At 39.9% G+C, this 22,952-nt stretch overlaps 2 protein-coding genes across 2 annotated transcripts in view; one reads left to right on the forward strand and one right to left on the reverse strand.

Moving 5' to 3' along the window:
• The window catches only part of LOC146635172 (neural cell adhesion molecule L1-like), a 640,298-nt gene that overhangs the window by 270,793 nt on the left and 346,553 nt on the right, over positions 1 to 22,952 (reverse strand). The window contains exon 8 of the mRNA XM_085350050.1: positions 18,638 to 18,929. Within this exon, the coding sequence (XP_085206176.1) occupies positions 18,638 to 18,929 (292 nt within the window). The remainder of the gene's footprint in view (positions 1 to 18,637; positions 18,930 to 22,952) is intronic.
• On the forward strand, positions 13,844 to 14,850 carry LOC146635189 (V-set and immunoglobulin domain-containing protein 1-like). The gene is made up of 3 exons (XM_085349829.1): positions 13,844 to 13,895; positions 14,121 to 14,477; positions 14,651 to 14,850. The coding sequence occupies exons 1-3, from the start codon at positions 13,844 to 13,846 to the stop codon at positions 14,848 to 14,850; spliced, it is 609 nt and encodes a 202-aa protein (XP_085205955.1).

Here is a 22,952-nt window from a genome sequence, read left to right on the forward strand (position 1 = left end):
GTGTGTGAATGGGTGGATGACTGGATATGTAAAGCGCTTTGGGGTCCTAAGGGACTAGTAAAGCACTATATAAATACAGGCCAACAATCATGTTTTTGCGGTCTCAGCCTCAGATACTCAACAAATCAAACAAAGCTCATAAAAAAATAAACAGATGAACAAAAACAGTTTTGTAATAGAGTGAATTGTTGCCCCCCAGTGGTAAAATACCTGGGGGGCATACCTGTTACAGGGCTAGTTCTTGGTTGACCAATATATAACAACAAAAAGGGTAGATTTCTGCACGCTAAGAAAACAACAAGTTAGTGTGTGATGTCCTGCTGTTCAATAAAGGCACCTATCCACGTCCGATCTTTTCAAAGAGCCTAATCCAGAATATCACAGTTTCTCTAAATACAGGCAATTTACCATTCACTAACTCGCAGGCAGTAGCTGCCCCGTCCTGCTTAGTGCCTGAGCTCAGATCATACCAATATTAGGGGGGGTTTACGCACAGTCGTAAACACATACACATACAAATCCTGATTTACAAGTACAAAATATTTATGATCACATTTTGAGCCCATACTTGAGCTTTGGCCCAGAAAGTGGCGCGTCAGGCCAAAATCCTTTCCACGCCCACCCCTGTGACATCACGCTCCAAAGCCCTTTGGCCTCCTTCTCAGCAAGCTTCCACTACTCTCACCCTGGAGTTGCGCTCCCCCAGGCTTGTACCTGTGGCTTCAGGTCCTGGGGTGGGGGTTGGTTGTTCTCCTGCCCTGCACCCCATCCTTTTGTTCATATTCCAAGACTATTTTTCTTTATGTATTCTTTCCCCCCAGCAACCGCCATATTATGATGTTGCAAGCAATCACAAACTCTACAGTCTGTCTAACTCCAATGTCTACCAAGCAATCTATTATTCTCAACAGAGCTAAACTCAGCATAAACTGAACCCACATTAAAGTTAGCTCGATGCTTACCTTTAGACGAGCCCACAAACCGAGGGAAACTCCGTGATGAAGCTGGAACACTTTCCAAAAACAGGAAACAGATCAGGGAGCAGAGACCCACGTGGTTCACGCTGATCTCAGCTACGATCCAGGAGACAAGGGTGTGCAGATCGATGCAGATATCGATCCAAACGTTGGTAGTGGTATATGTTCCAGTAAGTTTACTACTTTACAACCGTTTCATAAAAAAGCAGCTCTCTCTGCTCGACTCCTCTCCTGCATACACACTTTGCTCCGCCCCCTTTATCTGACTCCGCTGTGATTTGTTGCTGTGCGGTCACGTGACTCAGCTGCACAACGTAACCCAGTGGAGTGTTATTTCAAAAGTAGCGCCAATCTCCTTTTCCTAATCTCTTTTCCTTGGCCTCGATGAAAACGTCATCGTGGGGAGGACAATATGGAATCAGAACGATGCCACCTTGAAGCGAAACCGAAAAAAAATATTGTAACTGAAATAAATGTACTGGAAAATCTTGTATTGAAACCGAAAAAACAATTGATAGTGAATAAACAATTAATTGAAACTGTAATTTTTTTGTTTTCGTTTACAATTTTTTTTTTCGGTTTCAATCCATTTTTTTTCGGTTTCAAACCATTTTTCAGTTTCAATCCATTTTTGTCATTTTTGTCATCCACATTGTCAGATGTAGCCCCCCAAATTTTTTACACACTGTAGTCAAACATCTGTTTAAAAAAAACCTGTTCTTGATCTTACGATTCTTGCAAATTACAGGCCTTTCTTCTAACTACCTTTTCTTTCCAAAATTCTTGAAAAGAGAGTTGACAGTCAATGAATGACCTTCCTGAAAAAGCAAAATGTTTTACACGTTTTCCAATTTGGTTTTAAACCCTTTCATAGCACTGAATCAGCCATTTTACAAGTTTTTAATGACATATTTTTAGCCACTGATGCTGGGGACTGTGTTGTTCTTGTACTTTTAGATTTGACAGTTGCATTTGATACTGTGGATCATGCATTTTACTCTGTCATTTGGAGCACTGGGTGGGCACTTGAGTGGTTCAGGTCCTACTTGGCGGGGCAAACATTTTGTGTCAGTCTCTGTGACCATGTGCCGTCCTCCGCTCCTCTCTTTTGTGGTGTCCCACAGAGCTCAGTTCTAGGCCCCCTTCTCTTTTCTTTGTATCTGCTCTCTCTTGGATCTATACTGAGAAAACACAGCATTGCATTTCACTTCTATGCTGATGACTGTCAGATATATGTCCCTCTACATCATAAAGGCACATATTCCATACAACCATTACTTCAGTGTCTTGATGACATTAAGGCTTGGATGTCTCTTAACTTTTTAAAATTCAATGATAAAAAGACTGAGGTGATGACTTTTGGTAGCCCCACTGAGATGCCAAATGTATATTTAGATTCCTTGGCTCGGTATGTTAAGCCAACTGTCACAAACCTGCTGGTCAAAGTGGAGTGTAATGAGAAAAGATGACATTATATGCCACGGTAAATGCACTGCCTAATTGTTACCTCTCCCCACTGCCTTCAGTGGCAGGCAGCAGGAAACAGATCAGGAGGCAGAGATGATCTTTAAGTTTAACATTACTCACAATATTGCCAAAGAGTGATATGGAATTTAAGCACAAGCACGTTTCAGTAACTTATCTTTCTTGTAGATCTGTGCTCCAAATAAAGAACTTTATGCTGACAAGATTATTAGTTAAAATAACAAATTTTAAGTTACAAATCAATATTGTCTGCATGGACAGATATTCCACATTCCATATATCATCATTCAGGTCCTGCATCAATACATTTCCATATTTTTATATCTATAAAAAAAGCCGACACTTGCTAGACTCTATCAAAGGTGTGAGCATCACAGCAGATGCCTTTGTGTCGAAGTAGCTGAGGATAAAACACAGAAAAACACAAAGTTGATTTTCCTGGCCTGGGATTTTATAAAAATATTCAGCAGTACATCAAAAATGAAAGAAAACCATTAATCAACATATGAACCTTAGTTGATGCTGCTGAAGTGAAGCAGAGCAAAGTTACAGAGGTTTTATTAGAGACACAGCTAAGTGTTTTGAAATTTCGCATAATTTTAAAAAGTTTGAATTTGTTCAGTAGCCTATTGAACAGCAGAAATGAGACTTTCTTTTCAGAATTAGGTAAAAGGGAAAAAACAGCGGCCGACAGCACTGTAAACAACAGTAGACTTGTGAGTAATAAACAAGCGAATAATGCAGAAAACAGATTTTTTTGACGGGAAACTGTTCTTGAAGTACACATAGACAGAAAGAGAGAGAGAGGGAGAGAGCTGTGCATGAAGTGTGATTTTATTGTTGTGGAAGTAAAACAGCAAAAGTTCATGACGATGTTTATGTGAAGGGTTGGATCTTCTTTAGCTGCTGGTTTAGTCAATATTGTTTGGAGAGAGACAAAACCTGCAGCTTCAGAATCTAGTGGAAAAAGGGCGGGAACTCAAAGCACGGATCAGCGAGCTGTCGGCTTTCAGCCCCGACCGTGTCCGTGCTGTCGTGAGAGAAAGGCGACATCTCGCTGATTCTGATCCGTCGGTGGATCCACGCTTTGTGTTTACGTCTTTGTGCAGAATCGTGTTCCTGCTCTCATTTACTATTTCAGCTGTTTGGCTGTTGTTATTTGTTGAAATTTTCTGAGGTTTAACCTGAAATTCTGGCATTTTGGTCAAAATAAATTTGTATTAAAAAATCAATTCAGGATTTTAATGAATCGATATCACATTATCCAAGCTAGAACCGATTTTAATCGATAAATTGATAATTAAAAACCCACCCCTATACATAACTTTGTGGACATGTAGCCAACAGTAATGTTATAACGTTCTTTGCAGATATATAAGTGATCTAAAATTTTATACTTGCTTTTAAAAGTTTATTCTTTGGCCACCACGCTTCAGCCATCTGCTGGGGTTTTTTCTTTGTTGAAAAAAAAAGCCACAGCCACCACTGCGCTATGAATTCTGGCCTATGTTGGGACATAATCAGCCTTCAAATGGGGCCTCGAGGGATGCAGACGAAGTATAGATAGATAATATAAGTGTAGATACTTACATGAAAACAAACATAATAACTTGATACTGTCACTGGGTTTAAACTAAAGGAGTGTTCACAAGAAATCATCAGTATCAAACTGTGACAATAAAAAAATGTTCATTAAAGCAATCAAGAATGAGTTTGATGTGAATCTTTGGTAATGCATGGGGGAAGCTCTGTGCCAATTTTATCAACAGCTACGGATTTTATCCTTTTCTGGATGCAATACCTTGGCCTCCAGTAACACTATATGGAATCTTAGAGTCATTTTGACCAGGATTTCTCCTTTAATGGAAATATTAAGCAAATATTTATGACTGCTTTCTTCCATTGCTGCAATATCTTGAAAATCAGAAATATCCTGTCCCAGAGTGATGCTGAAAAACTCGTTCATGCATTTATTTCTTCTTGTCGGGAATATTGTAATTCATTATTGAATTGAATTGAATTGAATTGAATGAATGCTTTATTGGCCATATGCAGGCTGCCCCGCAGAGGAATAGGACCCCCCCCCCGACTTAGACACACAACAAACACATCACATAGGAATACAGTCGGAGATCGGCAGCGTTGCAGAGAATAACACTGAAAAATTACACAACAATGGGAAAAGTACAAGAGGAAAAAAAGAGACCTCTTCTCACGCTGGGCACCTATGGGAGGACAGCATTAGAACAGGAAACAAAAAAAAACCTCCTCTGCACAGAGAGCACATTAATGTCCACATCGCAACATTAGAGCACATGACAAGCCACAGGGGATGGATAGGGGGGTGGGGGGTAATCCGAAGGAACACAGTAGTCATCCTACACAGCGCTACCATTTCAGCGCGGCACGCAGACCCGCCGTCTTCCCCCACAGGAAACAAGCATCGAAGGCGTTTGGAAAGGGAGGGGGATGAGTGCGTGCTTATCAGTGTAAGTGTATGTGTGTGCATGTCCAGAGTCCAGCTGAGACAGTGTCCTTCGCTCTATCAGGCTAAGTAAACAGTCTGCCAGCCAACCCAGGTGGCCTTCATGGGATGGGAAGAATAGTCATCACACAGTCGTTATCAGGGAGTTGTTTTGGTGGGCTCCAGCCTCGGGCCTGAGCAGCTGGCGCCGTGGTGTCCATATGTTGAATATTGTCGATTTCTCCTTTATGCGAGCAGCGAATTTAGCACTATGACACTGGTCCCTCGATCTCCCGTTGGAGAGCCGCGAGCCTCCCCATGATGGTATCAAACTTCCGTTCCGTGGTGTTGTCATTCTTTTGATTCTGAGACCCCACAGCTGCAGTGATCCGTTCTGCGATGTGATCCAACTTTCGCTCAAAGGTGTCATTGCGAGCAGGCCCCTCTCTGATGTATCCCATCATACGCTCAATGGTGTTAGTTTGAGTCTTCACGGCAGCTGTAAGCGTCTCCAAGGTGTTAACCATGCTACGTTCGGTGTGAGAGGCCGTGCCTCGTCCGATCGCCTCAATTCCAGCGGTCAGCTTAGGGGTTTGAACAGCTGGTTCCGCTCTCTTATTTCTCCGATAAGTAAGGGCCAAGCCAGCTCCGATCAGCAAGAACCCTGTTATCATGGTTCCGAATAGGTAGATATCTTCAGCGTCCTCGATAGACAGTCCCGCCAGGCACAAGATCCTCCAGGTCTGCCACCCATCCATCGTGTATCTGGCAGGGAAAGTCCCTCCAGGGCACTCGGGCTCTCCCGAGCCCAGACTTCTCGTTGAGAAGAGGGTGTCAATATCATTCAGAGACCAGTTATCAAATTCATAATTCTATTAGGTTTTAGAGAACGACAGTGAGAGACTGTTCGAGGGAAAAGTAATGCACACGAGACAAGACAAGGACACAAGAGGCTAAGCAGGGAAGATAAGGGGAAGAAGGAGAGGAGAAAAAGTGCGACCGCCTTCACCGTTATTACATTATCAGGATGTTCTTTTTTGCGTTGGGACACAGGCAGGATGCGATGGCTGCTGTTTTATCCATGTGTGGATGCACATACCCAGCTCCCAAATTGTACCCAAATACTGTACGTCCCTCCATCCAACCACACACTTCAGGGACTGTGACCACCCACTGCACATGCTCCACCGTGGTATCACTATGAATGACAACATCATCCAGGTGGCAAACAGCATATGCAGTGTGAGGACGCAGCTATCGCTACAGGAGGTGCTGAAAAATGCCCGAGTCTTCAAACAAACCTAACAGAAGTGTGATGAATGGTACGAACCCTGCACTCACTTCTTAATTACCTGGAAGCACCTTAAAGACAACCGGCCCCTCTCAACTGCGACAAATCATCTGGAGAAAAGGTAAGCATAGGAGACCAAACACTGAGGAACAAATCCTCATTTCATCCTATGATAACAGCATTTTCACCATTTCAGCCAATTCCTTTTGCACAATTTGTCTCTTGTGCTTAGGCAACCTGTAGGGCCATGAACGCACTTTCCAGGCTGCGTTTCAAATTGGTGCTGCATGAGAGTCTTGCAGATGGTCGGGGGATGAACACATCTGCAAACTACTGTTGCAATGCAGGAACATCTGCTTTATTGGAATGTGTGAGATGCTAATCACAATGCATCTTAAACACACTCATGTTCAAACTTCATGCCCACATCTTGTTTTTAAGAAAAATTAATCATCTTTTCCTTGAAGATCATTTCAGAGTTTTTAATGAGCTGCAGGAACCGTGCCGAGAGCAGCCAAGTCTCCTCCTCTGATAAACCTCCACATGTACCACTAAAAACATTTAAATTAGTTTGAATCGGAAATCATGGCTCAAACTACTTGCTGTGAGACCATTTCTTTATTTTTCACACCAAACTGTTTTATAAGACAAACTTTACACAGAGTTCATCAATTATAACTGATGCTTTAACAGTATCAGGATTTCATAATGCAAACTTCAAATCAAAAGGCAAACAGCTGCAGAACATGTGGATCAAAATGAATTCATTAAAAAAAACAACGTGGACTTCAAGGATACAGTAAATACACTAAAGTGAAAGGAGGAGCCAAAAATAGATGTTTAATGGGATTTGAATTAACTAAAAGTAGTCACCTGTGATCTTTAAAATGGTTCTGATGTGTGCTGCTGTTTTTAACTTTTAACAGTTCTTTGCTGCCACTGTGAATATTGTGTTCTTTGCCTAATTAAATAAAGGTTACACAGCATCACTGCTCCATCTTCTGGAAAAAAAAAAGGTATTACATGGAAATACAGCCCAAAACCAGTTCAGCTTGAGTTTCTTTTTTCTGGACATAAAGTCACAGCAGGTGTTGTTTCAAAGCCGGTGGACAGATTTAGTTCATTTTGGAAGTTTTAAGAGCAACTGCTGTGAAAATATTTGCAGTTTTGGGAGAAAAGGATTTAAGAGAAGATTTTATCACAGCAAAAGTTTAAATATGAATGAAGGATTGAAATTTAACTGAGGTGAAACATGCAATGAATACATAAAAAATAAGTTAATTTTGGAAAAGCTAAAAAAGTTCAAATAAAAGAAATGATTTACATATCCATATTTGATTTTTGATAGAATACCAGTTTGGTTAAAAAAGAAAGAAAGAAAAGACATTCCTATAACTTTAATAGTACAACTACTAAACACTACTGTGTCCTAAGGGAACAAAGGTTAAAATGTAACAGGGATAACATTTTAGAGAATTAAAATCCCTCAAAGGAAAAAACATAAACTTGATATGCATATCTATACATGCAGCTTCCTAAATGTAACATTCAGGATTTTTCACTGCAGGGGTCCGTTCTTCGTACCTCGCTAAGTAAGTTAGCTGGATTTGATTGTTGACGATTTCGCGTGATCCTGGATCGTTCGGTTCCCCGAAGCTCATCCGGGACTTGCTGTCATAGCAACAGAGCCGTAAGCGTAAACCTGCTCTGGAGCAGGTTTACTTTATGTAAACAGGATTAGATCGTGGCCACGCAGGTATGTCCGCTTCATTTATACGAAAGCAACAGCGATATTCCACCACTGTTTCACCATAAATAAATAACATCAATGTAACTAAAGATAATGCAGCACTTGATCCTTGTATTGATGTCACACAGATACATACAGGTCATTTCCTAAAAAAAGGGAAATGTACTATTAACATTCTATTACATGTATGTGATTATTACAGATGCAATTCATATTTCAGAGTAGTAATAGTAAATTACTTCGTGTAATCAAGATGAGAGACCATGGCTATAAAAGCGAAGGTGGATTTGGGAAGTCTGTCGCAGCCATGTCCTGTCCGTATACGCGAGCCACCCATTGCGGAAGGTGCAAGATTGATAAGGAGAGTTCTCAGAATTCAGCGTATATTGCGGGATAGACAGGATCCTTTAGCTCAGCGCGACAGTGTGCTCATTGAGAGATATCGATTTTCCCGTGAGGGTATTATTCACTTAACCAACTTGTTGACGAGGGGGTGCAGGACCACCACCTGTCTTTTTTTTTTGCTCTGCCCTTTTCTTGGTTGCTGTTATGAACAAACAAACAGAGTATTCCAGGGTCTCTTTCCAAGAGACGACAAGCAATATAAGTGATAAATATTACCATTCTGTAGAATATTCTTATATTTCACTTTTACTTGTTCCCATGTTCTAGTGGGTCCTGTTGTGGCTCTAATGTGAAAGGGGATATAATATAACATATTATAATATAATATAATGTAATATAATATTGGATAATATGGTGTGATATGATAAATCTACCCTACCGCCTACTGGTGTTGGCCAGAGGGGCCGATGGCGCGATATGGCAGCCTGGCTTCTGTCAGTCTGCCGCAGGGCAGCTGTGGCTACAACCGTAGCTGCCTCCACCAGTGTGTGAATGTGAGAGTGACTGAATAGTGGCATTGTAAAGCGCTTTGGGTGCCTTGAAAAGCGCTATATAAATCCACTCCATTATTATTGTTATTATTGAATTACTTACGAGTTTAATTTGTCAGCAACTTTCTGCCAGTCCTCTCTCCTTGCTTTTGCAGCCTTTGCAGTGTTCCCTTGCGTTTTAATTAAACTCTGAAACTCCTGAAATCCCTCACTCAAGAGTTCTTGCTCTGCTGCCGAAAAACACCGAGCGCGCCCCTTCGACATTTTCGCCGACCAATCAGAGGGTTGCCGATCAATGTTTCTACTATCGATGCGTATCCCCTTTTACGGCACCCAGTGATCTCACATTACTTCATCCAGCTATACTAATCGTCAACAACAGGTGTGTTCGGGGAACCGGAATAGCGAGCTCACGGTTAGCGCGATGATTTGGTCTTGGATGTTTCATTTGATCTTGGATGTAGTAAGCGACGTACGAAGCACAGGGCCCTGTGCTCAGAGTGAACCAGCTCTAATCTGTGAAGACAACAGGACACCTCATGCTAATCAAGCTGCATGGTGCTGGTCATTCCACCTACATTGAGTGTATTTCAGAAACAAGTTACCTGCTGGGGGTCATTTTGTAGCACTCTGGCAGTACTCCTCATCTTCCTCCTCACACAGAGGGTCAGACATCGGTCCACTCTTGAGAATGTGCTGGGAGACACAGGAACTCTTGTAACGTTGCACATGTTTATGCCATCCTAGAAGAGCTGGATTTCCTGTGTGGCCTGAATAGGCTGTAAGTACTACCCTGTGATAGCAGCAGTGACAAGGCCTCTAATAAAAATCTAAACTAGTCAGAAATTCAGAGATACAAGAAGAGATCCTTGGCCACCACTGGCAACCGCTCCCTTTTTGAGTGTTATCTTGTTATTGTTTGGTTAACATCAAAGCAAGATAAACTAATTCACAGTGGTTTATGCTTCTTAACTGAGCAGCCTTTTGTTTTAGCTGCTACCTCGAGCACATTCTCTCCAGGAGGCTAACACACCTGAAGAGTATTACCTATTGTAAATCATTTAAATTGGACTTTTCCCCACCTAATTCCTGAGCCTTCACTCTTATCTCCAATATGTAATTAAAGCAATGTTTAATGACCACATAATACAGTATATACATAATCGTACTGTACAGTACACACAGTACAGTACATAATTACCAGTACATGATGAAGAACACATACAAGAATTAAACAGATGTCTTAAACAACTTAAACAATACTTTTGCTGCAGGTTTTATTTTTGTTCTTTGTTTAAATCTGCAAAAAGCTGAAACAGTTACAACAAATGAAACAACTGGGACAACAGGGGGCAACACTGTGGGGCTGCTCTTACAAACAGACATATTTTGAACTGCTCTTTGTGTCTTATCCACGCTGAAAGTTATCTGAGTGAAAGAATATAATACAGAGTGTGTATTGTGCAGCTCTCACAAACATCAAATAAACATGAATAAATGAGGGGAATGCAGCTCGGTAGGTTTTGGATGAGTCAGCCTCTCAAACTTGCTTGAAGTGAAGGCATGTGGCCTATTTTGTTGTGGCTGAATAGTTTTGTCCAAATATGTCCCCATACTGCTTCCTTCCTGTTTCTGTGTCTACAAAACAAGTAGAGAGTATACCTCTTATATATACAATGACTGTTTATATATGAAGTATAAGCTTCCTATTTATTTATTTTTTCAAGATTTCTGTGACCTTCTGTGTACACGTCGATTCAGATTCTGACACTTTTTGATCTCTCCAAATCCAAAATAACGTCTAACTTATATGTAGTGATTCATAACAAAACATAACTATACTGTATAACCCTCAGTACCTCAGTGCAACAATCCTGAACCCTCATGCTTTATAAAGCAAGCAAACAAAAAATGCGTCCTCCACTCCAACAAAGCACCATCAGGAACAAAACCACGTGCACTGTTCTTCTTCAGTTTTACATAAAGCGACTATAAAACCACAGCAACACCCACACACCTCCTCTTGGGAGTTCCCGATTTTGATATTTGGGTCCCTTTCTGTAGTTTTATGAATTTTCAAGGAACCTTCTCACTCACCCTGACTTAACAACCCAAGACAGCAGCAGTGAATGTAAAAGAACATTAAAACTGCAAACCCTATTCTTTACTGCCAGTGTTGTAGAGAATGCAAAACTCTGACCACAGGGCTGCACTATGAAGTAAGTTCCACATGCCTAATCTTGATTCACCTCAGCAGTCAGGATACACTTCCAGGCTTTCCCCTGCACGTTCATGTTAAAGGGGTGACAGTGGCTCCAAATGACTAATCACAAACTAGTTTTAAAAGTGAAGATAGCACCGTATGTGCTATCTTCATTTATATATATATATATATATATATATATATATATAGAACAAAAAAAAAAAAACAGGACACTATTCAGTAAGACAGGACAACAGCTGATATATTTAAAATGATGAGGCTATTTAAAGACAGTAAAGACAGTAAAAACTGCCAGCACTGCTAGTTCACAGACTTGTGATTCACGGCTCATTTCAATTTCTCATTAGAGAAATTTTGTTGGATTTAATCAAATGAAGTTTGAAGGGCAGCTTTAGTTTTCAGCTTTATCTTTGGGTTTTAATGCTCTGGAAGTAAAAAATTAACATAAAAACTGAATTAAGGGAGTGTCCAAATTCATAAGCTGCATCCACCTGAGGACTCTGCCTTTGCGGCCTATGTGGGCCGGGTCCTCAGGAGGATGCAGCTTATGAATTTGGACAACCACAATAAGAAGGTCAGAATTTGATATGAGGACAGCAAGCACAGTGTTTTGCCCTATTTTATAGTTTGCTGCCAAATGAAACAAAACACACAGTATTATCTCAAAATTGTGACGTCAGTTTCCGGATCGTTCCATGATTGTAGTGATAGGGGCGGGGCTACAGCCGGTATAACAGGCAGGTTTTTCTGTGATTACTCACTGACTTGTGTTCTGACCGAAGAAGAAGTCAGACAGACTTAGATGTCAGCGAATTTCATCACAATGAAGGCGATTTAAACTAAAAGAACTGCACAAGGTAGGCTAAATGTCCTGTCCTCCTCATCTGCTGCGTGCAGAGTGACGACTATGACACCCCGTGTCGATGCTCGGGTCACTTTTTTAGATCGTGGCTGATAACATAGATGCTCACTACATCCATTCATTCTGAAATGAGGTGATTTTAGGAGGCGCTTAATTTAAATGTTTATATTGGTATATGAGCTGTAGAAAGGGTTTATATATATATATATATATTTATATATATATTGCATATATATTTTTAAAAGGACGTTAAGTGTTCTTATGACTGCTTTATTGTACTTGATCTGTGTTCTTTATTAGCCTGTAATCCAAATCATCCAGAACAGTTATGGTATATTTAAAATTTCTGCTGCCAACTTAGCCACATCTCACTGAAAAAGAAATAATATTAGTAATAATAATAATAATAATAATAATAATAATAATAATAATAATAATAATAATAATAATAAATTAATATCACTGAGACGCTTTACTTCAATTAAATACATTTTTTGTAGAGTTAGACGTTTTTCTGTGGTGTGACAAGAATGTTCTTCCTCACTTAATATTATAGATTTTATGTCATTTATAGCAGTTTAAATATAGTACAGAAACATGTTGTTGCTATCATACATTACTTTTATCTTTTATTTCTCAGCGTGCGTTCCAAAAATGCCCCTATCTCCTATTCCTAACCAGTGATGGGAATAATGGCGTTACAAGTAGCGTTGTTATTAACAGCATGATTGCTGCTGTTACTGACTGAGGAAGAATAAATGAGTCGTGGTAAGCCAATCCTACGACCACTTTAAAATGACAAAGCAACAAGGTGATATATACCAAGTTTTAAATTGTGTTGATGGGCCACGTAAAACCAGAGTCATGATAAACAGTAAAAATATAACGTTTTCTACTCGGATTTTGTGTTTTTTGTCTGATTTTAGATCAAATGTGTTAATACAGTATGTCAAAATAAAAACATAACACGTGAGGTTGTGCTGAAAAGAATGAGACCAAACAAGGCAAGTAAATAGTTTTTAAAGGTGAAATGTAGAGGTCAAATCAAAAGTAGTTAAAAATGGCCAATTATACCCTAGGCACCAGAGGGTTAAAGATTTTTTTTAAGTAACGCAATAGTTACTTTTCAAGTAATTAATTACTTTTAGTATCTTGTAACTCACTAACTCAGTTACTTTTTTGTAGAAGTAACTAGTACCTATAATTAATTACCTTTTCAAAGTAACTTGTCCAACACTGTTCCTAACCTCTTTTTATTGATCTCAATACAAGCACCATAGAGGTCAAGGAAAAGTGCATACGAGAATTGCTAAGGACTTAGGAAAAGAGAAGAGTTGTGCGTTGAGGTTTGGAACTACCTTACTCTAGTCTATCCCTAAAAATGTGCTGCCGTATGTTTTGAAAATGCAATGTGCAGAAGAGGAACTGCAAGACCAAAGGTTTCTAAACCGGAGGTCTTGTAAGGTCATGCAACGAGAACAGCCTGTGAAAAATATCCTTCATTATGAACGGTGGAATTTTAGGGGCCAGATTTATTAAATGCTAACTCTGCCTCTTGATTGACTGAAGAGGCTCATTGTCACTTTATGACTGACAGTTGTGAACCGGAGTATTTTTACAGCTGAACTTGTGTCGTATATGTTTTTAAGAGTTTCATTTCACAAGAAGAATAATTCAATTTCTTGTTTTATTGCCAAACGTTTGGCTCTGTCCTAATAATCTTAACTCAGTCCTCACACCAAACATTTAGATCATCTTGTTGTTCCTCAGTAACGCTGGGAGTTTCATAAAACAGAGCAGAATGAGCTGAATGAGCTAGGCTGTTGTTCAATTTATACATTTCTTCCTTCAGGTCAGGTTGCAGCAACTCCACTGTCTGCACGACCCGTCATAGATGAATCCTCTCACTGTCCTTCTCATTTTGTCTCTGAGTTCGGCATCTACGGGTGAGTCAAAAAGGGGACGTTGATTTTAGTTCGTTCAAAACAAAAAACTCATGAGGAAAAAAGAGAAATGTTCTAAACAGTATTTGTGTATCTAACAGGGTTGTGTGTAGCTTGTCTGTCATAATGATATGATTGGAAAAAAAGGTGTTGTTTTTCTACTTGTTTCTGCATTTATAACGTCACAAAGACTGTGTGTCCCACTTCCTCATTCTGTCTTTTGCTCAGGCTTAAAAGAGATAGATGTGCAGGCAGACAGGAATGCCCAGCTGGAGTGTCAGGGTCCTAAAAAAGCCAAACTTGTCCTGTTAGAGTGGAAAAGACTTGATCTGTTGTCGGATGGATACGTCTTCTTCTACCGAGATGGTCATCTTCATAAAACCTTCCAGCATCCAACTTTTAGAGATCGAGTGGAACTGAGAGATCCGCAAATGAAAAATGGGAACATGTCCATCATTTTGTCCAACACCACAATTAAAGACACTGGAACGTATGAGTGTCGTATCATCGCACAAAACATAAGAGACAGTAGCAGCTCTACCTTTGAGATCAAGCATGAAATCAAGCTGACAGTTGTTCCTCCAGGTGAGTGAGGAGAGTTGAGTGTGTGTGTGTGATCAAGCAGCTGGTCTGAGTGATGTGATCAGAGTGCAGTAGATAATGTCTGACAGCAGTTTGAAGAGGAAATGGATTCTGTTCTGTTCTTCACTCATCACCTACCTGACAGCTGACACCTCACACCTGTTTCTCACCTGCAGGTCGGCCACAAGAGATCACCGCACTTAGCGATGAGGAGAATGGAGGTATGGACGTTGGGAACAAGGATGAAAGAGATGGAGGATTTATTGGACTGGCAGGTGGTCTGTTAGCTTTGGTGGTGATTCTTGTTGTTTTGTTGTCTTACAATGTCTTACAATCTCTTCCTCCTGTTGATATGACAAAACGGTCGCAAAGGTGACAAACTAACAGCAATTGGCTAATTGCCAATATGCATTTAAAATATTATATGAATCATGTCATTAAAACACACATTGCGTGCATCTTCTGTTTTCTTCTAAGCATGTGCAGTCGTTTGCATTTTTTGTTCCAACACAGTATTGTTTCCCCAACACAAGCCCGTGGGGAGTAGGGTTGCTGAGGTTTGCTGCTCCAACCCTTGTCGCAAAAACAAACGTCTTCAGAAATGTTTTATTTAGGAAGTAGAATTAATTAACGAAACAAGTAAAGAAAGCCCCCCGTAAAGCATTATAGTCAAATAACATGCATACTAGATACGAGTACAAGTGGTGTATTTCACAAAAAGAGCTAACAGACAACAACTGTCCCCAGCTAAATGCCCTCCCTAACATTTTGAACACTTTGGACATCACTGCTCCTCCTGAGGAAATTTATCACCAAAACTTAAAGTCACATTTAGAGTATTAATAGCACACACTCAGACAAAGGTTACACTTTAGCTTATTATGAGATGTCATCACAAAGTTTAACATTATACTTAAGCAATAATTTCACCTTCCCACTTTTGTTTCCAAAGGGTTCTTGACTATGTGTGTAAATTTGACTTTTGGCTGAGTGAAATATCCATATATGACTTGGTTCTGTTACATTTTGGCTCTTTATGTGAGCACCGGGATCTGTAACTGGGGCTACACTGACTATAGTACAACAATCCAGTATTGAGTAGCACAGAGCTGTTGCCTTAAGTAGTGGCAGGAAAATGCAGGAACACGAGTTACTTGCAGGTGCGTAGGTCAAATGCGGGAACCTGTAATGAGTTCTACTCAGTTGGAGAGGAGTGGAAGAGAGAGAGAGAACAACATAACAAAAACCCAGCTGACATCAATTTGGAGGCAATTTGGAAGGATCATGACATCTGCCTGTTCATCACTGGGATGAGAAAGTGTTGCAGCTCTCAGTCTGACAAAACCTGCAAATATACACATTGTTCAAATGACTTGATATCTTCCACAAAAGATATGTTTGACAAGTTATGGGCCATACTGGAAATCACTTTTTGGCAATTTGATAAATAAATTAATTTTTGGGAAAACTGTGAACTATGAGATTTATTTTAACACAGTTAGATGCTTTTTTTAAAAATAATTTTATTACTGGTCCTGGTGGCAATAATAAACTTCATAAACTTACCTTTCTAAATGCTGTAACACTTTCATTTGTGGGCACTGACTCTTAAAATGAAAACACAGCTACCTAAAACTAATGTTATTCCTTTTGTGTTGGAATTGCAATCAGCTGGATGCGTGAATCATTTGAAAGTTTGTGGCTGCTATAATTGCAGCTGACCACCAGATGTCACTGGTAGGGCCTGTTTTTGACTCTTGGAACTTTCATATCTTTTACTTGTACAATGAGAAAGAAGTCACAGAAGCTTCACAAGGCTTCGTCGGCCTATCTCTAATATGCGGAAGAAAGTGAATGGGTTACAGCATTTGTAAATTATGTGCACTTGCGACATTCATTCTCCTCATTCATTCTGATTGAGAGGAGGAGTGTCTGAAAGTGAAAATATGCAATCCTGCATCAGATCTGACGCACAAACACCCACAGTTAAGCTGCTTTTACGTCACTCTGACATAGTTCATCTGTCAAGGAATGCATTTACCCAGTTTGTTTTTCAAACCTTGTCTCATGTGATGAGGCACATGATCAATTGTGGGTCAATGAACCTCTTATGGGACAGACCCACAACAGTTTGAATAACTAGGACCATTTGATTTTTGGAGTTGAGGAAGCCTCTTGGATGAGAAGTGAAACATCTTCAAGAAACTTAGAGAACTCCAGCTGCTTTCTTTCCAAGCTCCTTAGACACTGAAGCAGAGTGAACTTCCACTGCTGGTTTATGTCCCTCACTCAACTCACTCACACTTATACACCAATCACCATAAGGCAAATACGTATTTTCAAAATACCATCTTTTAAAATGACAAATATTTCAAGATTAATTTTGCAGAATAATGAAATCTCCCTTATTCAGCTTATAGCTTCTCTCTGATTTTTTTGCTGTAGAAGTGATTTTTTTTCCACCATAATTTCACACTGGATAAATTGAAGGTCCTGTGCTTCCACCTGGTGGCTGCATATATACAACATTTTGATTTAAAGGCCTGACAGTGTGTCTCTGATTCACACTCACAGCAGATATTGTTAACCAAGATTTAACTGATAATTAAAGGTGCACTTCAGACGCTGCAGGAGGAGTAAGTGAGGAGGATGTGTTTTCCGCCACTGCCACTGTTATCAAACCTTTTGGGGGTGACCATTCTACTTCAATATCAACTTTCATGATTTTCTGAAGTTCAAGTTCCCTACTTGATAAAGCTCCTCTAGAAGTCTTACAAACAATCAGGCTGGGAGACATCTAACTGATTTAAATGTCACCCCTTTGAAAATTTTCACTTGTCTGACCCTCAGATTTGTGAATGTGATCTGAAGTTTGTGGTGGGTGATCGATCTCCACGTGAGGACACTGCTGTAAGTATCTCTGTTTAAAAACAAACAAACAAACAAAAAATCATCTTTTAACTGACCGCTTTATTATTTGACTCTCATTAATATGAAACAATAAGAACATACAATCAAGTATGTTTGTGTCTGAAGACGTTACATTAAAAATTGACATTATAAAGATTGCACGTTTAGAGTATTCCAATGAAATGCACGTTTTTCTTATTTCTCTTTAAATCAATGAAGACCTTCAGAAAAGCAAAGAACACATACTTGTCACAATGTTGTCACCTATGACAATAGTGGTCTCAACATGATCTCAACACTTAGAAGATTCTTTAACCATTCAACCAACCATTTAGAGTTTGATATGAGTTTGACAATCAACTCTTTGAACCTAATTAAATTATATGTTTGTTAAACCTGCTGTTAACAAACAAAACAGCTACATCAAAATAAAAGTCTCAGTTAAACTAACTTAAAGAGGTGGGCTATTTATATGGATACACCGTAATAACATGGGAATGGTTGGTGATATTAAAGTCCTGTTTGTGGCACATTAGTATATGTGAAGGGGCAAACTCCTCAAGATGGGTGGTGACCATGGTGACCATTTAGAAGTCGGCCATCTTGGATACAACTTTTGTTTTTTCAATAGGAAGAGGGCCATGTGACACATCAAACTTATTGGTAATGTCACAAGAAAAACAATGGTGTGCTTGGTTTCAAGCAAGAAATTCAGAATGCTGAAGACAAATAATGAGCTGCAACAAGTTAAAGATGATTATTTTCGTGTAAAGTGGGGAGCAAATTTTCCACCAGTAATGTTTTTAATTGTGACGGATTCTCTGGCTCAGCATGCAAGAAGTTCTGAGACGCTGAGGCAACCATTCTCCGGTTCATAGAATATTTTCTGTAAATCAAAACAATAAGAAAAAGAACAGCAGAAACTACCAGACCCACTCTCAGTCCAACAGATCCATCCTCTGTGTGTCCTCCTGGCTGAGCTGCAGGTGAGAAACAGGTGTGAGGTGTCAGCTGTCAGGTAGGTGATGAGTGAAGAACAGAACAGAATCAAACTGCTGTCAGACATTATCTACTGCACTCTGATCACATCACTCAGACCAGCTGCTTTCTACAAAGTCTCATCAACAACATCTTTAGAAACAAACAACAACAACCAGGAAGCAGCTTCACCTCTGATCACACACACACTCAACTCTACTCACTCACCTGGAGGATCAACAACACTCAGTGTAAAGCTGCAGATAAGATCCAACGATTGTGTTTCCTCCATGAAGACACGACACTCGTATGTTCCATTATCAGCACTCGTCACATTCTTCAGAATCAAAGACACGTCTCCATCCTTCATCTGTCTGTCCTGAAGATCCACCCGGTTCTGAAAAGATGGATGCTGGTTGCGTGGCTCAAAGTGCCCGTCCCGGTACAAAAGCACATATTTATCTCCCTGGTCAGCTCTGCTCCACTCTACAGCTATGATGTTGTTGTTTGGAGCTCGACATGTCAGAGTGACGTTCTGTCCAGACTCAGCTTTGATGTTTTTCTGGTCTGAAAGAGGAAACAACACAGAGCAGATATTTCTATGATATATTTCTGGAGATTTGGGGAGATTTTCATACACCTGTTAGAAAAGAGCCAATCAATCAGAAGTAGGAATTATGAGCCAATTATGGTGGTGCGTTAATGCACAGTGGACGTTTGGGACAATGTCAATTACTGGTTATTGTTGGGTCTGTGTTTCCACAAGCCCCGATAATTCTAGAGACTTATTCATCATGAAAAAAACAAGACAGTCGATCAATCGATTATTTGCGCAAGGGAGGCCTCGTCTGTGTCCACCACGAAAATGACCTCCAGATCTGACCTCCTCCTGCTGCCTTTTAATGAGAGACAGTTCACACAAAACACGTCAGAACAAAGCCACGCCCAGACAAGGCATTGTATGTATATGTGTGAACTTCTGTATCTAAGTAAGAATGTGTGTGTGTGTGTGTGTGTGTGTGTGTGTGTGTGTGTGTGTGTGTGTGTCAGACCTCCTGCTGACCAAAGGGTCGTAAGTGCAGGAAGCTTACATCAAAAGCACAAGGATGTGTCTGTAATAAAAGACTACAGCCCCCCACCTAGAACCTCGAGAATCTGGGGGGAAGGACAGTAGAATTTATTTCATCAGAGTTAAAACAATGTACAAATGGTAAACATAAAAATGACAAACATTTAACAATTCACTCTAACTCACAGTTATGGTAATAAAGATGTCGTCGAGTACTTATTGGAGGAGCAAACAAGGAGGAACCGTTTACATGTCAACTAAAACTTGTCACACAAGATTCAAGTGTAACATTCTTAATCCTTCTGGTAAAAAAAACAATCTCATTGAGATTAAAAATTGCATTTCAAAGAGAGACCTGCATGATCAAAATAAAAATAATAAAAAATAATAAAATGTACATAAAAATCTATCAGGTTTTAATGAATAAAACGTGTAGAAAAACACAAAAGATCAAGATGTAAAATAAATTAAATAAAACAAAAGCCTTACGATAAAAATGAGACTGAAGTAGCGATGCAAACGAAGACAAGTTGCACAGTTGAGCTCTAAGAGCAAACGCTCGATCGCTGTGCGTCTTTCCGCGTGAGGTGGGAACAGTGAACAGGTTTCTGTCTGCAGGATCTGGGGATAGACGCGGTGACTGTTACGGGAACAGCAGCTCAGGTACAATATTCTGGAGCCAGACCATGAAGGACTTTAAAAGTGATAAATAAAACCTTAAAGTCAGACTGCCTTCTTTAAGTTACCTCAGCATTATTGAGAGATATTACTTTGTTTCGATCAGTCAGGTATAAGTTCAGGTCTGAGGCTCGGCTGATGTCAGAGCTCACTTTCAGCAGCGCAAACCAGGACGCAGACGCACAGCACGCCCCGGAAAAGTGACGCAGGTTTAAGATGTTTCATTCCTGCTAACAGTGAACCAGAAGAACCGTCTACTTCATGCCTTTTCATCCACATTTAGTCACGAAATTCCGAATAACGTTGAGGAAAGCCTTATTTTAAGCTTTGGCGTGGGTGGCTTCAGCTTCTGACAGTAAGCTGAAAACTCTTTTGCATTTTTCATATAAGATTTTAGCATTTTATATACTGGTGTTAATGTGATTCAACTCACATTTGGCTTTCTGTGGGTTCACACCGCAGACATAAACACGAATCTTACATTTTCTTTTGTTTTTTTGTTTATTTCTTTGTGGGGTTTTTTTTGTTTTGTTTTTCTCGAGACAAATTCCCTTCCCTTTTTTTCCAGTGATGACGCTTTTTAAATCTGACTCGTCTTATATACAGGCTGACTCGTGTCCGTACATAAACTAAATTTCACCTTTAAACGGGGAAAAAATCCGCAATTTGGGGTTGAAGGGCTTGGTGGAGCCGTTTACATCACGCACAACCGTTCGCATTTGGACCCGATTTTCCCAAATCATTTGCATTACTTTACAGAAAATGAAAAATAATACAACTGAGAAGTGAAAATCAAATCATAACTGACATTTTACGTTTTACGTTAAGACAAAAAACAAACAAACCAACATGAAAACCTAAAGTTTGAAAAAGGTTCGCGTTCATCAGCGATACTCTGGTGCAGTGTTGAGTGTGCTGATGTGGAGCTGTGCGCATCGTTGCTCACAGTGTGAAGAAACGCAGAGCTCACCTTCGGCAGCGCAAATCAGGACGCAGGCGCAGAGCACGGCCCGGTACAATGAAGCGGCTGTAAATGTTTCCATTGTGGCTGAAAGCAGATGAGGAGAGGTGTCGCCTCCATGCGTTTTACCAACCAAATTTCGATCAACGTTACAGAGTCGGTAAATTCTCGGCTTTGGCTTCGGAGTGGAAATAATGGTTTGTCTGTGAGGGTATGCTGAAAAGTACTAAGTATAGATTCATGTACTTGCTATAAATATTTATTGTAGTATAAATGACGTTCAGAAGTTTGAACTTTTAAAAGTTAATTTAAAAGAAACAAATGCTAAATGATTGAAACGTTTCTGCAAAACTAAAAACAAAAACGATAAAAAACTAAATGTGAAAATCGTCACTTCATCCTTCTGCATTTTTTTTCTTGAATTCATAGATTCTTTGTTTGGATGGGAGGTTGATTATTTTTATATTAGTCACATTTTTCAATGGTAAAGTGAATGTATTTGAGGAATACATCCTAAAGAGATTTGTATTTGGGATAACTTGAAATGCAGCTGGGGTAGACTTCATCTCCCTGTGAACCTGAGCTGGACGTGCAGAAGCAAATGAAGAGCGGACTTGAAATATCTCTTCAGTAATTTATGTGAATATGAGGAGTACCTGAGCCACCGTTAGTTTCTGTTGTACAGACGTGATTATAAAAGCTGTTGTTCTGCTCTGTGTTCCCTCTGGACTCCTGTTGAATCATCAAACAGCACACAGCTCACCCTCCTGAGCTTTGCTCCAAGCAACCGACAGTGGAAACTAGAGGGATCACTGATCCTCCTCCTTAACCACAGCGCACTTTATGAAAGCAGTCTTAAATGTCTGTTTGATAAGCTTTTATCAATCAGGGACAATCAGACTCATTGGTTCTGTGTTCACTTTTAAATCACAAAGATTAAACAAAATATAAGCTCTTTACTGTTATTGTTAACCTGTTATTGTGTGCCTGGGAATCAAAGATGTGATCTGGCTCTAATTGGCTGCTCTCGGCCTTTGGCTGTCATTAGAGGCACCAAAATGAAGCTGCTGTTACAGATTTCAGCTGTTACACTTCTTCCTGTGATCTGTCACTAAGTCAGTTTAACTAACTTTTGCAGGATGTCACAGGTTGTTTTTAAGTGTTTCAAAAATACTTTGTTTTTCTTTTTGTTCTCTCATTTTTAAAACTTGTATGGCTTGTATGGCTATGATGTTGTTGTTTGGAGCTCGACATGTCAGAGTGACGTTCTGTCCAGACTCAGCTGTGATGTTTTTCTGGTCTGAAAGAGGAAACAACACAGAGCAGATATTTCTATGATATATTTCTGGAGATTTTCATACACCTGTTAGAAAAGAGCCAATCAATCAGAAGTAGGAATTATGAGCCAATTATGGTGGTGCGTTAATGCACAGTGGACGTTTGGGACAATGTCAATTACTGGTTATTGTTGGGTCTGTGTTTCCACAAGCCCCGATAATTCTAGAGACTTATTCATCAAGAAAAAAATAAGACAGTCGATCGATCGATTATTTGCGCAAGGGAGGCCTCGTCTGTGTCCACCACGAAAATGACCTCCAGATCTGACCTCCTCCTGCTGCCTTTTATTGAGAGACAGTTCACACAAAACACGTCAGAACAAAGCCACGCCCAGACAAGGCATTGTATGTATATGTGTGAACTTCGTGTGTGTGTGTGTGTCAGACCTCCTGCTGACCAAAGGGTCGTAAGTGCAGAAAGCTTACATCAAAAGCACAAGGATGTGTCTGTAATAAAAGACTACAGCCCCCCACCTAGAACCTCGAGAATCTGGGGGGAAGGACAGTAGAATTTCTTTCATCAGAGTTAAAACAATGTACAAATG

This window comes from Diplotaxodon limnothrissa, linkage group LG3 (genome assembly GCF_057381915.1).
Source record: "Diplotaxodon limnothrissa isolate DT_005_m linkage group LG3, D_limnothrissa_male_GT1.1, whole genome shotgun sequence".
NCBI classification, from domain to species: domain Eukaryota; kingdom Metazoa; phylum Chordata; class Actinopteri; order Cichliformes; family Cichlidae; genus Diplotaxodon; species Diplotaxodon limnothrissa.